This window comes from Aquila chrysaetos, chromosome 23 (assembly GCF_900496995.4).
Source record: "Aquila chrysaetos chrysaetos chromosome 23, bAquChr1.4, whole genome shotgun sequence".
NCBI classification, from domain to species: domain Eukaryota; kingdom Metazoa; phylum Chordata; class Aves; order Accipitriformes; family Accipitridae; genus Aquila; species Aquila chrysaetos.
In genome coordinates, this window is record NC_044026.1 from 2,695,531 (window position 1) to 2,711,222 (window position 15,692).

The 15,692-nt window shown below is 39.7% G+C and overlaps 1 protein-coding gene across 2 annotated transcripts in view; it reads right to left on the bottom strand.

The window, feature by feature from the left end:
• Window positions 1-913: 913 nt before the first annotated feature.
• Window positions 914-15,692, bottom strand: part of GRTP1 (growth hormone regulated TBC protein 1) — a 38,700-nt gene continuing 23,921 nt past the window's right edge. For both annotated transcript variants that reach the window (XM_029998669.1, XM_029998670.2), the window contains exons 6-8: window positions 3,860-4,032; window positions 3,552-3,737; window positions 914-1,416 (exon numbers count right to left, since the gene is read on the bottom strand). In XM_029998669.1, the coding sequence (XP_029854529.1) occupies window positions 1,327-1,416; window positions 3,552-3,737; window positions 3,860-4,032 (449 nt within the window). In that variant the 3' untranslated portion in view covers window positions 914-1,326. The remainder of the gene's footprint in view (window positions 1,417-3,551; window positions 3,738-3,859; window positions 4,033-15,692) is intronic.

The following is a 15,692-nucleotide window of genomic DNA, read 5'->3' on the forward strand; positions in this document are numbered from 1 at the left end:
TGAAAGAAACTTGATCTGTTGGGGCCGGGGGGGGGACACGACACAGACGCCTTCCTTGACAAGGAATGAAGATAGATAGCTTGGAGTGGAGTTTGAAAAGGAGTGTGGTGTTAAAAGGTGAGGCTTTCCGTGGTATTTGTACAATGGGGAGAACAAAAAGCACAAGTTGCTGGTCTCTTTTTCAGTTTTTTTTCCTCCCTTCCCCAGCAGCAAGGAGAGGGAAAGGATTTGGCCACGAGAGGGCCCTGTAAGGACAAGGAAGGGAGGACAGGCACCCTGCCCCGGCAGGGCTGAAGTGTCCCCAGGGCAGGGACGGGGCTGCTGCGTTGCTTGTTTCTGCCCCGGGCTTGGGTGTTCAGACTTGCATCGAGGTGCAGCTTTGGAGCCCCATGGCTCAGCCTGTCAAGGAAGACAGGCTGTCTTTACAAGTGTTTCTCCCAAAAGTTGCAGGGACACAGGTAAATGAGGATATAGCACCTGTAGTGCAACCTCAGTACACCAGCAGAAGTACAGCATCTACCTTCAGCATCCCTTACAACAGAGTGAGAAATGCTACTTCCAGAGTTGAGTCTAATTACTTGTTACCTACTGTGCTAGAGCTAGGAAACCCTGAATAAGCATATAAAATACTACAAGTGGTTATAGAGGAATTCTTGCCCCTGCTTTCTGTAGCCTGGACTTGCACATGTTCCCTCCTGCCTTTACCTGAAGAGCTGTTACATACTGTGTAGAGTAACTGCTCGTGAAGATAAAGATCACTTTCCTCATTGCTGTCTCGCCCTGCACTTTGCCATAGTTATTGAGTTCTTTAAGTGATGGCAGTGAGGAAAAAGGAAGGTGGTTGTAGTTTAGCCCACTAATGGCAGTCAGGAAAGAGATAAGATATTTTAGTCTCTTCATACCAAGAAACAGGTTCTGACAAATTAAATTAATTTATTTTGTACAAATGATTATGGTGGCACAGTTAATACAGTAGGAAGGATATGTAATTTTATACACCTGTTTTAACATTACAAAATGCCCTGAAAAGACAAGGATGGTGACTTTTTTTTTTTTTAAAAGGAGTATCCTGACACTGATTACATTCTATTCCGAAAACACTTTAATCCTTTAAAAAACAAACAAACAACAAACAACAACAGAACCACCAGTTTGTTATCAAGTCTGACATACAGTACAAAGTGTTAACAACACTTACTTGAAAGTCAGGAAAAATTGGTCAAGTGTCAGTTAACTCATGGAAAGCTTAAAGTGTGCTTTAGTCAGTGCAAATAGAGGAATGTGTCAATTGCTGTAGTATCTGACCACCTGGTTAGATCTGGCGAGTTATCCCTGAGAAAGCACCTTCTCTCTGCAAGTCTCTCGGAGTTTGTTGATTGTTGCCATGGACAAGCTTCCAGGGTCTGTGAATATTTTCTGGGGGGAAAAGGAGAAAATTCTCAGTTAAAATGCTGGCTTTGGACAACACGCTGGAATTCTCTGAAGTGTGAAGTCCCTGCTTTGATATCCATAGTGTGAAAATTCTTACTGCTCTTTGGTCTCCCTGTAACAGGGTAGCATCTTCATTGACTCTGCTGTAAAGACATGGTAAACCTGCAGCTCATAACAAGTGCTGTAAGTTACACAAAAGCAACAAGACAAAAGCTAGTTTGAATATAAGTGTCCAGTTAAAATTATTTTAGAAGGCATTTATGTCAGTGGATAGCAGGCATATTTAAAACATATTAAGCCATCCTGGGTAATACTACAAAAGCAACCAATGCATTTCTCATGTGGTGCTACCATGGGTTGTTCAGGCTCTGGAACACATACATGCATAAAACATTACATTCCTGCTGCAAAAAATCAGTCAATCCCTTGCTATACTACCTTCACTCTTCTCTACCAGGGCTTTCCAGGGTAGTAATGTATATGGATGTAAGAATTTGAGGCATTTCAAATGCTGTCACACATCTCTAACTTTTTTTTCTTGGTTTGACTTGTTGCTCAGGAACAACACATTTGTTTCCGCTATTTCATATGAAACTTCTGACTGAACAAAACTATAAAGCAAGCTGCATGTTTATGCACTTTAATCTACAGTTCAGATGTGCAGGCCCCTCAGTTCGCTGTAGTTATAACTGACAGCTCTGGAGACAAGATCATAAATGAGCCAGTTCTGAACAGCATTCTGGTAAAGAAGCCTGCATTGCATTGAACTAAAACCAAAGTTTTTGTTCAGAGGGAGGGAGGCATAAAATACTCAACTACTGCTACTAGTATCTGTACTGCTGAAAAAAACCCCACCCAAACAAACAAATCCAAACCCAAAAGTATGTGTTTCAAAGTTACATAAGAACCTAACCTAAATTGTTTATTTAATTGCCTTCAAAGCCCCCTCACTACAGTAACCAATGCAGTTAAAATAAACTGTTTTCTTCAGGGTAATTGCAAGAAAAAGATAGTTGATTTTCTAGAACAGCTGCTGTAAAATATAACATAATTAAAGGGGGGGGGGGTGGCAAAGGTCCTTCAAGGACAAGTGTTTGTACCAGCCTCTGAACTGGTATTCTCATGGCAGTTAATATTTAACAAAACTCTTATTCTAAACCCTTTATGGTGTGGGAAAACCCTTCAAACATCTGCCTTCTAGATTAAAGCTGTACCTGTGATTGATTTTTCTTTTGCTCCTTTAATTGAAAGACTCACAAACACTGGGAAGTTAAGCTTATTTTTCTTCTATATGAGCAAAAAAGAAACATCATAACATGAGTGAAATCCTACTATGACAGACATACGCACAGAGCTCTGACAAGAGCATGAAACTCTTTTGGGAGTAAAAGTCACCTACTGGGATGTAGTTTTGTGCTCACTTGGCAAAAAATGATAGTAGAGTCAAGTAGTAGGCCAAGCGAATTATGACAAATGTTAGCTGCAAGAAAACAACAGGAGCACATCTTTTACATTTCCATCTTCTGAGTTAAACTCTGAATCTAATGTTCTATACAGATTTGGCATCCAATCTATTAACAATTTACAAGAATAATTCTTAGTTTGCAAATTGTCATAAGACTTGAACACTCAACTTCGTGGTGTTTTTGTCTGGAAATAAGAATTTAGTGCTAACTTTTTGTTCTAAACAGAATGCTTTATCTTCTGGCACTATGAAGATTTATCAATGCAAATTTAAAATTAATTTTGTGTCTACTCCACAATACTCTATTACAATTCATCTGAAAAAAGCACAGGAACACAATCCATAGTTCACTGAAGGAATGCACTAAAGTTATTTTCTCATCAGACTTCCTGCCTTAACTGGTAAAAAGGGCAAAAAATTTTCTTCCCTGTACAACAGATAACGTGAATGGACTGCTATATATAGATTTAGATAGTAAGTCTTTTAAAAAGTTCTTAGACAGGCTTGAGTTTCTTATGTAAAAACATTCTTCATCCTTTTGGCAGTTCCCACAGATATATTTCTCCTAAGTGTATCCATCTTTTTGACTGAGCAAAACATTTGTAAGTCAGTCTTGGTTTTAATTTGTAACAACAAAAAGTTGCAGAGAATTTACCTGCATGAAGCTGTGACACTCTGTTACAAATGTTCCTTTGGTGATCTGCTTAAATTTATCACAAATATCAGGGAAATTCGTGGCTTCCAAAATAAAAGCTTGGTGTTGCTTAATTAACGTTAAGGCCACGCGGAAGATGATCTTTGACCCTTCATAGAACAAACTATCCCATATTCGGAGCACAGTCTGCAGGAAAGGAGAGAATTCAGATTACAGCTTCTTGATTTCCTATAGGTAATTATTGCTAAAGCAGTACAAATGAAATAACGATTATGAGTGTGTATGAAGAGAACTTTGGTACCCATTACCTCTACTGGAAGAATATCAATGAACAAGCATATAAACCAGCGTGACACCACTAGGGTCCACATGACTCCATGTCTTTCCATCAGCTCTGCCACAGCTGGAACTTTCATTTTCACAAGTTCTCCAAGGACTTCCTGATCAGTTTTCAGGCCCAACATTGCAGGACTGTAGTAATCTTGGAGAGAAGAAACCAAAATTCAGGAATCTGTGGACATAATCTTTCCACAAAATTGAAGAGAATGTCCTGTGCAGCTGAGTATATAAAGGCATGTTTGAGCCTGTGAATCCCAAATTGAAATAATTTAACCCGTGCAACAAAGATACCTGCATTGCATTCATGCAGCACTTCTCTTTTAGCTAAGGCTGATCCCTCTACGCAAACACTTCATTCGTGCCTACCAAAGTATCTTCTTTCTCTCTGATGTTTTTTGGCAATTCATTCTTCCTTCCCAAGGTAGGATAATCTCAGTAGTTTTTAACTGCTAACTTAAACTACAAAAGTCTTACTAATACTTAAACAGTTCAATATAACCACCACCACCTCCTTCCCATGTTGGGGAGCTGCACACCTCCCAGTCCACACAATACCCAGACAGGTAACAAAAAAAACCCCAAACAATACCTAGGCTTTAGACTGGGTCCAGTCATAAACTGGAAATGGAAATTTCTGAGAGTGTCAGCTGTACACGGGTGCTGGAAGCCAGATACCACCTCTCCTAGGGTGTGAGCTAGCTCACTGAGTTAAGAGTTTTTCCTTTTTTCTCTGCCCTAAGGAAATCCTACTTTTCATAGAATAATTCCAAAAGGAAGTGAATGACAGGTCCCTCAGGCAACATCTCTTCCAACTTAATTTATCTGCAAGACAGGTTGAAATTAGACCTACGTCTCCTACACTGCTGGTCACTGCAGTACACCATTAAATCCAAAAGTAAGAACAGTGGAGCACGCTACAACTGTTACTCCACAGCCTGTTTGACAGGGTAAGCGTTTTCATTACCAAGGTGCAGACTGAATAACAAGCACCTCAGTTCTATAAACAAGTAGTTCTGGGTATACTCAAGGGAAGAAAAAGATTATTTTAGCTCCTAAGAGTTCAGATGGCCCAGCAAGGGACAAGAATTACACAGATGTTTAAGGAATTCATATTTGGGGTTTATATGTAGACAGAAACATTTAAGCTGGACTTGATGGCTCCAGCCCTGGGAAGCAATCCTTGATGGTTCAGTAGTGTTTTGCTGACAAGACCTGTGTTACTAACATTATTTACTGAAAGAAATAACTGGTAACACAAGCTCTTTCCTTCACTGATTCTGGAAAGCTGCAATTCAGGTTTCTCTAACTTAGCTGGTTTCTGCCAAGGTTCCCAGACACACACAGCACAGGCCGATGGTTCACATGAAAGTGAAGGAATTGGAAAGAGCAAAGTCCATTTGTCTGAAATAATTTTAATAAAACCTCCCTGTGCCATAATTAAGTTTAGGAAGATGTCCAAATTATGCAGTGCCATTTCTAACCACTTTAATTTCTCTAATGAAGTCACAAGAGCAGTTTAATATTCCACTCTTTCCTGTGTCAATGTTTTTTTTTGAACAGACTTCCCACCCCAGGAGCTATTTGCTCTACATTTGTCCTGTCCAAACTGCAGAACATCTACAGGAGTTTTTACGGTACTAAGGAGCATCGCATTCAACCTTTAGGAATCTAGCTTTTTGTCTGTGATCCTTATTTTCTTTGTTCCCACTGAAGAATGATAGGTAAAACTCCTCTACAGACATAAGAGTCACTGCCACTACATACACTCCTTTAACCATTTGCTTTTCAATTGCTGTAGGAAAAGCTCTGAGAGCTAAAGCACAAATAATCCCATGAAAAAGCATACTAAAACCAAATGGAGTCACACCATGACCTCAAAGCCAACACAAAAATCTCTCTTTCTACATATTTTGTGTTAGTCTTGTGCTCATTTGTGAACTGGAATGCAGGTAAAGTAACATTAACTGGCTGAGTAAACCTTTTCTAAACTGCTACTTTAAGTGAAAAACAAATCACATTTCAAATAACAGAACAAGCCTTCTTCCCTTTTCGACCCTTCCTCCTCCTCTCATAAATCCACAAGCCTTTTTTTTTTTTTTTTTTTTCCTTGTCTTGTGCTCCTGAGACACGCGAGTAGTTAAAACTTCAAGTTACCACTGGTGAGTGTCCTCAGGAGGAGGGATAGCAGCCTACACACTCTCTGCTCTGCTGCAATCATCCGATATGCTGAAATCAACAGCAGCTGCTATTTTTAATTTGTACAGCAAAGTAAATGTCAGGATCTCGGTGAGAACGCAACCGGACACCCACCCAGCTTTTTGAGAGCTGGCAAGTAAAAAGTTAACAGCCAGGCAACTTGGATACGTCACTCCTTGAATTACTGAAGCAGCAAGCAGCTGGGAAGCCTTGGCGTAAATTAAAATTTCGTTCAAGTTTGTTAGATTGTACTGCTGGACAGAAAGGAAAAAGGAACTATTCATCTATCTGGGGCAGCCTCCTGCCGTTCCTCATGGAGCAGGAGCAGCTCCCATGTGCCCTGGTACACAGCACTGCAACATTCAGCCCAGTGCCGCTGCAAAACAAGCGGGAGGAGTGATTAACGATTTTATGCAAATGCCAATATCTGAGTAGCAGGTTTTTTCCAGGATACTAGCTGCCAGTTCACAACAGAAAGAAGTTACAGGAAAAGAATCTGCATCCAAGACATTTTTATATGTAATTATTATACATTAATTATAGTTACTGTGGGTATTAATTGTAATTATTACATGTAATTAATATGTAATTATAATTTAGTGTATATAATTTTACTATATATATACACTTTTATACAGACATGTGTGTATATAAAATTAGCTCCTCAAATTAGGAAAGCCACATTTCCAATCCTCCAGAAACATTCCTACATGACCCCATATTTGTGCCAAACTCACCACAGATCATTTACAAGGAACATAACGGCATTGCGGTAGCCGAGGGGATAGCCCAGACCTAACTTTAGGGCTCCAACACCGATGTTCGAGGGCAGCGTTCCCCCCGGGGGGGAGCCAGGCCTCCAGGCACAGCCAGCAGCACCCGCACCAAGCCATCGGGGTCACGCAGGGATAGCCAAAACTACACTGGCGAGTCGGAAGAGGATCCAGTGTCACGCTCGAGCCGCCTTTCGTGGTCCATGTCTGATCTCATTAGCAAAAATGATTTTGTAACTCGGTTCGGTGACTAAGAGTTTGGTAGCATTTAACCTACATGGCTCTTCTGTTCTGTTCTTACTTGCTAGGGATGCCCAGTCCCTGAGCCTTCTGGAAATGTCCCCTCAGCAAAAATCCTGCAGCTGTCCCTTGCTGCAGACATGTCACTGTGTGCCCTATTTTTCTAATCTCTTATAATTGGCTGCTCTGCCCAGAATCTCTCCCTAAAGTCAAGATATCCTTGTTTATAAACAAGTCCATGCAAGCCTAATCCTCCCCCATATCACAAAGCTGTTTTTCACAAGATACTGTGCAGCAAATTATTTTTACTCACTTCCCATCAAAATACATTAGCTTTATATTCCTTCCATATCTTACAAATTATCTGAAATTTCTAGATTTGCATGATCCACATTTAATTAGCGTATTAATTATTTTTCCCTCTCAACAGTCTGGCAAAATACTAAGCAGCTGATGACCCAGAACGGACCTGAGTCAGTAACTGCTCCCAGTCTGCCACTTACTAATTTAAAAAAAAAAAATAAAAAAAAAATCAAATGTAGGCTAATTATATTGTGCATCTATTGATCTAGGTGGGTTTATAGGAATGTCCTCTGACAATATATCATCCCCCTGGAAAAACACATAGCCAGATTGCTTCCTTTTATCCCTCAGATTGTCAAACAGAAGTGATAATGTTAACATTTAGGTGACTGCACACTACATTACTTTTCATCACATCTTCTGGAAGGCAACAAATGAAATACTGTATTATAAATTATTGTTATAATAGTCTATTATCAAATTATTATTATTAAATTCCAGAAAAAAATGTCTAGATGAAAGTTAAGTTTCCCAATATGAAACCACATTTCCAAGCTCTTTTGTAAACCGGTCCTAGGCTTTCCTTACTTTCCTCTCAGCTTTCCTTTGTCTGTTGCTTACCCACATGCCCCTGCTTTGCCTAGTCTGTCCGTCCTGGTGCCTGCCTGTGGATTTTGGATGCCTTGCCAGGAGTAGGAGTGCCCAAGAGTGTAGCAGAGGGCAATGCTGGCAGCACCCCACGTGGAGTTTGCCCCACCGAGTACCCCTTCCTCATCAAAGTCCTGACACCGCACAGCAGTGCGACGCAAATGGCTCTGCCGGGATCATCAGCTTCTCTTCCTCTTGGGGTCGAGCAGCAAAAAGGAAAAGCCAGCTTCACCAGCTGCCAGGAATTTTATTGCTACTGTGCAACACAGGTGACTAGATGAAGGGACTTTTTTCCTTGTTCAAAGGGCTTTTTGGTACTAACACTGCACTGACCGTGGCATCCTGTCACTGAGCTTGAAACCTGTTCTAGCTCAGCATCTGGCAAAGAGATATTCCTTAAACTACATTTCACTGTCTTTCTATCACGATAATTAGCACCTCTCTGAATCCTACCAGCATGTCCAGGACTAAGACATAACTGTCTGCTTGTGCTCCAGAGCGGTAATGAGATTTGCAGGAAATAAGGATAAAGCTTGTAGGGACTGTATGACCTTGTTCTCCACTACAAATAGATTAAGAGGTTCCAAAAATAAAAGTTTAAGAAGCAGTACTCTTACAGCCTTAAATTACCTCTACAAGTCAGAGCTGCAGAAGTTAAAAAAGAATCCTTTAAGTCTGTTGTGCATATGTCAGGTTAAATATAAATACTCCTACTGGAACTAACACCATATGAATTCTTAGTGTTACAGAAATACACAAGACAAGACCTCAGCTCTGCTGCTTATCTTCCAGCATTTCTAAGTATTATTTCCAGAGCCTATATAACCCAGCTGGGGACAAACTGAGTGATTTGTCTTGGGGATCCAATTTATTTAACCAAACTGAAAAATTAAAAATTAGCTGGTTTAACTTTTCTCACAGTCATAAGCAATGTAAAGTATTTTATTCAAAAGAATATGTTTATAATGTCCATGAGAGCCATGGCAGCTGGAATTAATGTTGTTTCTACTCCCCCAAACAAGCAAAAATGGTTATTTTTATACCAACATGCAACACTGAAAAATGTCTCCTTGCTGTAGCTGCATGATATCATTTGCTACCTGACTTCACTGGAATCCAGGAGACAAACAGAGCAGACCTCAATGCTGGCAGGCAAAAGCAGAGGTCGCCATGAACAGAATCAGCCAACTTCAAGAAAAGCACTCAGTTCTACGTTTCAAAAGTCAAAGCAGAAACAGATTCCACCACGTGCCTTTGTGGGAAAAAGTCCTTTCCCGTAATCCTTCACTATAAAACTTAGCTGTTTGCATGTTACTGAACACAGGGGTTATTTTAAATCATCCTGGCAGTGCAAAGCTTTCCTTTCCATAAAGATCTGCTATCATAGCTGAGTTTATGAACTTCATGCAACACACATGGAATGAGTTTCATCGCTTCAGTTACACAGAGGTCAAACTAGATTATGATAGCAGTCCCTTCTCACTTGCAGAGCATCTAAATACCATTTATGCTATTCCTACACAATTTACTGACTCACTTATTCTCCCTATTGGCAACTCTCAGCCTGCTTTGTCCAAGAAGGCAGGGCAATGTTCTGCTATTTTATTTCTACTATGGGATAGTCCAAAAAGATGCAATAGGTCTTCTAAGAATCTACATCGTGGGCCTGGCATGAGAAGCTGGACAACCTATGTTTGGGAGGAAATCAGAAAGTCACAACAGGAAAAGGAGGAAAACCAAGAGTACTGCCAATTCTTTTTGCAATATCAGGCCAAAGTGACCTCCTGCAGATGTCCTGGCCAAAGTGATATCCTGCAGATACGTGGTTAAACGGCAAGCTGAACTCTTAACTGTGTTCTTTTAAAAACAAATTCCTAATCATCCAGGGAACTGAAAAAAAATAAAAATCCAACTAACAAACCCCAAACAGGCTCAAGCCATATTTTATTTTTCCTTCATCAAACCAAAATGAACCAGAACTTCTGTCCTGAGGTACTGAACTCACACCAGAACCAGCAGTAGCCGTATCATTCACCATTGAACATTAGCTTTAAAAAAAACATAAGCAAGCCCAACTCATTTTGGATGGCAGAACTACCTTAAAAAAACCAAATAGGAGAATGCAAGGATTTTATGGATGATTACTGGCTGCAATGCTGAGATTACACAAAAATTAGAATAATAGCATTTTGAGAAATGATTTACTATTAACGCCTTTTCAGCAAGCGCAAAAAGGCAATGTTTGATCGTTTCTACATAATCCCGTCTGCCTGTATTCATCTTTGGCTTCTGATCCCAAACTGGAAAATGGACTCTGTTGGTTTCCTATTTGCATTTCACACAGCACAGTGGATTCTGAGCAGATGTAGTAGCTACCATTTGGAAACTGAAGAAGGATGCTTGTTAATTACAAAGAAAATGGAAAGAAAGGCAAAGATTATATCATTCCAGACATTACAGAAGGCAGAGATGAAATACAAAGAAACAAAGACTCCATGTGTAACCTCTCAGAGAAACAAACTGAAGTTAGCAGCATGTTAGAAAGCACAAATGCAACTTTCAGACATTCTAGTTATGGAGAATGAAACTGGCTAGATTTTTTTCTGTTTTGTTTGTTTTTTTAATACTCTGTTACATGCTGCTCAGTAGAGACATTTGCATTATTAAAAACTAGTCTAGATTAAAGTTATAGCTACCAAAGCACTCTTGTACAGATTAGATACAACTCTGAGCAAAATGCTGTTGGCCAATTCTCCTTTCTTTCCTCTTCCCCCTCTTCGTATCCACTATCATTGGAATTGCACCTTTTGTGGATAGTGGTTTTTTCAGAGTATCAGTGAGCTGATAGACACCAACGGACACGGGTTATTCACCACTTGGCTGTTTCCAAACAGCCTGGCCTGACTCTAGTCATCTGCAGTCCATGAACTGTGCCAGTCTGAAGAGTTACACACTTTGGAGAAGGCTGCAGCTTACTGGGTTGACAATGGTCCCAGGAGCCAAGGGTTTTAATTCACAAAACACTCTGACAGACTTTTAACACCAATTTCCTCCAAATGGAAGGGAAATTCATGAACAAGCATTGAAGATTACCACAACTGCTTATCATGCCTGTAGAGGAAGCAAACATTTTCTTTTTAAAAAATGAGTTTACAATTGTACAGTGAGTCTTAATGACTGATGACTTCAGCTGAATAAGGATTCCTGGATCTGTGGCTTTTTTAATTCCTCTGTGGGATTAGGAAGAATAGCTATTTTATCAGTTCACCACACTGACAAGATTATTCTTAACACCTCAGCACAAAACATAGCATGTATATACTCTCACACTTAAGAAGCCCAGTGTTACATTTTCTTCTACAAGAACACTAGTCATACCATGGGAACTACCAAACACATTACTTAAAAGACTGGGACAGAAGCAGGAGGCTTAAAACAGAGAGCTGGACAGACACATGCGGTTCTAGCCTGATACTTGGAGAGGGAAACCAATCCAACCCTTCAGTCTGAAAAAGAAGGGGAATGAAAGCCACAATCCTCTTACTTCAAGCTCAAAGAAGCTAACAAGAATTAATTTTAATCTTGAAGCAACAGGTTTTAAAACTATAAGAGGAACAAATGAGACTTCTCCACTAGCCATAAACTGAAAGCTTAGTAAAGCATTCAAGTCTTCTGGACATAAAACACATAAATCAACCAACATTGTATTTCCCAAGCATCTATCTGAAACTAAACAAAGTCACTTCTTGTACATTTAGGTAGACAAAAGTTACCACTATGCACTGCACATGATTTTCTTCATATAATTTCCTTTACTCCCAAAGCACATCTCCTTCCACACATTCTTTATGTAGCCACCTACGCTGCATATGCATTGTACTATATTTTGAAACAATATCAAAGCCTGCTGTCAGTGCTTCTTCATCCTATGCCATATTAAAAAAAAAAACAAATCTTGACAATACAGTTGAGCAATTTAAAATAAACAATTTTGTGGTATTTTAAGTTGCAAATATGATAAATCCAGAGTAAGCACGTTTTAGCTTAGGAAAAGCAAAGTAATCCTTGGATATATTCACTGCTGAGGGAGAGTATGTCATCTCTGTATATAACATTAGCAAAACCAAAGTTAGAAAACTGCATCCAGCTCTGATATTCACATTTAAGGCAGGAAGTTGAAGAACTGGAAAGGACGTGAAAGAAAGGGTTATAAACATCACTTACAAAAATTGAGCTCTGATAAGGAACGTTTCTGTAGAATTTATGCAAGCAAAATGAAAAGCAACTTGACCACTTCATAGAGAAAACACTCTAGGCATTATAGCATTTTCAATATAGTAAGAGAAACTCTTAAAAAGAAGCAATAGCTACAAGTTAGGACAAGGCAAATCCCAATAAAAAGTATACCAAACATTTTTAATAAGAGTGATTTATAGTTTGAATACACTACTAGGAGTGGTGGTAGGGTCTTTCTTTCAGACCAAGTTTGGGACCTTTCACAAAGACAAGCTCTAGCCAAATGAGTCTGCTGCAGAAGGAATGAGAGGAAATACTACTGTTTCCTCAGCTGGCTTCTTGTACAGCAAATCCAGTTACATTTCCAGTTTTGTGAGTCTTGGTATTGAACACATGGATTACTTCAAGCATATGAATATATCTTATGGGGATTTACAAGTTAAAATACAAAACTGCATATTAGGATCTATGTTGAGCGCCTATAATGGCATTACACATTTGTCAGCAATTACATTATGCTTCTTGCTTTCATAGTGACATATTCAGGAAGGCTGCATTATTAAGACTGTAATTGAACATGCAGAGCCCTGGCTGACCATTAGAAGGACAAAAAAAAAGAAGCTATGAGGAATGAAATAAGCTACTCAATTTGGCTTTGCACCTCTGCTGCTTTAATTATGCAGTTAAAACAGCACAATCCCTTTAACATGGAGACAGTTCTGTCAAAACTATAGTTTCAATACCACATGTGCACATTAGTGCTTTCACAACTAGAGCCATTAGCTAAAACTAAAAAAAACCAAAAAATAAAAAACAAAAAACCTCCCAAAAACCCACACAAACATCCCTCCAACATGGCTATTCTGATCACATATGGCTTGGCCACTAATTGGTTTTTACACATCTTCCCCCCCCCCCCCCCCCCCAAAGGGGGCATGGGGGGTGGGGAACCTCTTCCCCCAAACCCACACTTCTGTGTTTCCACCATTCTACCTACCCTCCTCCTTTGTACGCAGCCAGGGAATTCTACTTTTGATCAGTCCTAACGGAACTAAGATTTCATTTGAAAAGTTTATTTTGGTGGTGGCTTTTGAAAGGGATGAAACTTTGATTTACTGGTGAGATAAACAGGCAAATACCCCTGCCTGCACAGACAGCCAAAGGCTGCAGTCCCATCCAGACTAGTACCACAGAAGGCCTACTGAAGATACCTCTAGTTCAACATAATGAAATTATATTCATACAAGGCTTGCCTGCCAGAAGGAAAGAGGCATACTTGACTGTTTTGGGTGGAGTAAGTCATTTAGGTCCTGCTTCTAGTGTAAATACAGCCATATCAAGGAACACAATATTCTTCCGCATTTTTAAACACTATGGGTCCTTCTGCTGCATAGCTGAAACTTGGCGTGTCTCCTCACAAAAGTAAGGCTGACAACATGTATATTCTTGTCATATACAGGAAACTTCTGTTTTAGACAAAAATGTAAGATTTCTACCCAGCTACCTAAAGCATACCTACTAAATATTGAGATTGTTCTTTTATTGATGAGGCTTGTGGCTGGGGGGGGGGGGCATGTATGATACATGTAGGAAATAAATTATTCCAAAAGTCTAAATATATATGTATCATTTTAAGGAAGAAATACATCAGTTACTTCCTGCTTGCTCAAGTCTCCCAAATCCCCTAGCAGTTCAGATTTGTAAGTAATAAGCATTTCAGGCTTATCATGGTTTCTAAATACAGGCACATGATGACTCCTACATTCCACCTTCAGCTTAACAGGACACTGCATGCTTAATTCCTAGGTAAATGCAACTGACCTCTCATGTTCGAAGATTAATGCTTTCATCATGGCTGCTGGTTAACAGTAAACCATGTTGGAGTCCCATATTTCAAAACTACTAATTATTCAGCCTACCAGCCAAGCGTTCCTCTGTCCTAGTAGCAGACGTGATGTTGTACTTCAGAGGTGCGCACTGCTACGGCTTCACATGCGATCACAGAGGAACTTTCTAGGGATGAGCAAGAACTCTGCCAGCTCATGGCCCTGTAGCTGACTGCTACCAGACAAGGAAGATAAGCAAACAGTCCAGAACTGATCAATCTGTTTAAATTTTCTGAGTTGATGGTGCTACAAAAAAAAAGCTTGGTTATCAAAAACTACCTGGCAAACATGAGGTCATGCATGTTATGCATAGCCTTGCAAGGAGCTTTCCACACCAGAGGCACATGCCTGTGATGCTGAAGTCTTCTCTGTGAAAGGACACACTTTTCATCACAACAGTCTCCTTCACAGGCTGCAAATTCAGCTCAACATTACTACTATTCAGGTCTACTGGTGTCTGTCTTTTACCTGCACAGCTGAAAAAAATGCTTCACGTGAAACAAAGTTCCACTCCCCTTTGGAGAAGCAGGTCTTAAAAGACACAGCTGCCTAGCCAGTTCTGCATTCAGAGGCTCCCTGGCAATACCCAGTCAGGGTATTAAAATAAATTCAGCCACAAGAACGAAATAAAGACATGCTTAACTGCAATTAAAAGCAAGCAGTCTAAATAGGAATATTGTAAAGGTAGTACAGGATTCTCCATTTCTCAAGTGGCCCTTCCCTTCAAACCTGGAAGTCTGTATGATAGGACTTTAAAGAATGTTAACTTGAAAGAGAAGGATATACAAGAGTTTGATGTGTAACTATGTTATTATTCAGTTCAAATATTCATGTCTTACTATGCTTAATCTCTTATGCAACAGTACCTCCAAGTCTATGGCTGATACAATTGAGAACCATAGAGCGCTCAAAACAGAAATGTGTTAGATATCTATAATCTCAACATGCAGACATTTGCCTTAACCAGCAGCTGCTAAGCTACCCACCAAAGCGGTATCTTGCATTGCACCTTGTGTCCTTGCAGATAATGCCAGTTAGTTCAGTGCAGTCTACTACTTTTGTGACTACTTCATCATTCAAACTCTGTTCTTATTTTTAATTATTGATAAACAACCAGGCAGTACATGTGGGTAAAAAAAATTTAAAACCCAAAAGGCTAAAAAGTACCAGGCTGAAGGAAGGTTGTTAGATTGATCCTTGAAGAATGCTTGTAGGCTAAACCTAATGTGAGATTTTTATTAACAACATTGAAGAAAAAGAAAAAGCTGGTATTTGTTAACAAACCCAAACTGAGAGATACTGTCCCATGTCAATACACAAGGCACAACAGAGTAACACAGTGAAAAGATTGGAGTAAGAGAGACATGATGATATTTAAAATAAGAAGGACAAGAATGTGCAAATAAAGTTCAGCAAAAAGGTGTTATGGATTCCTGTAAGCTGGGGAAAAAACATCTGTTGACAATGAGAGGCGAGCAATAGCACATGCGTTATTACCAAGATCACAAATCAAAACCAGA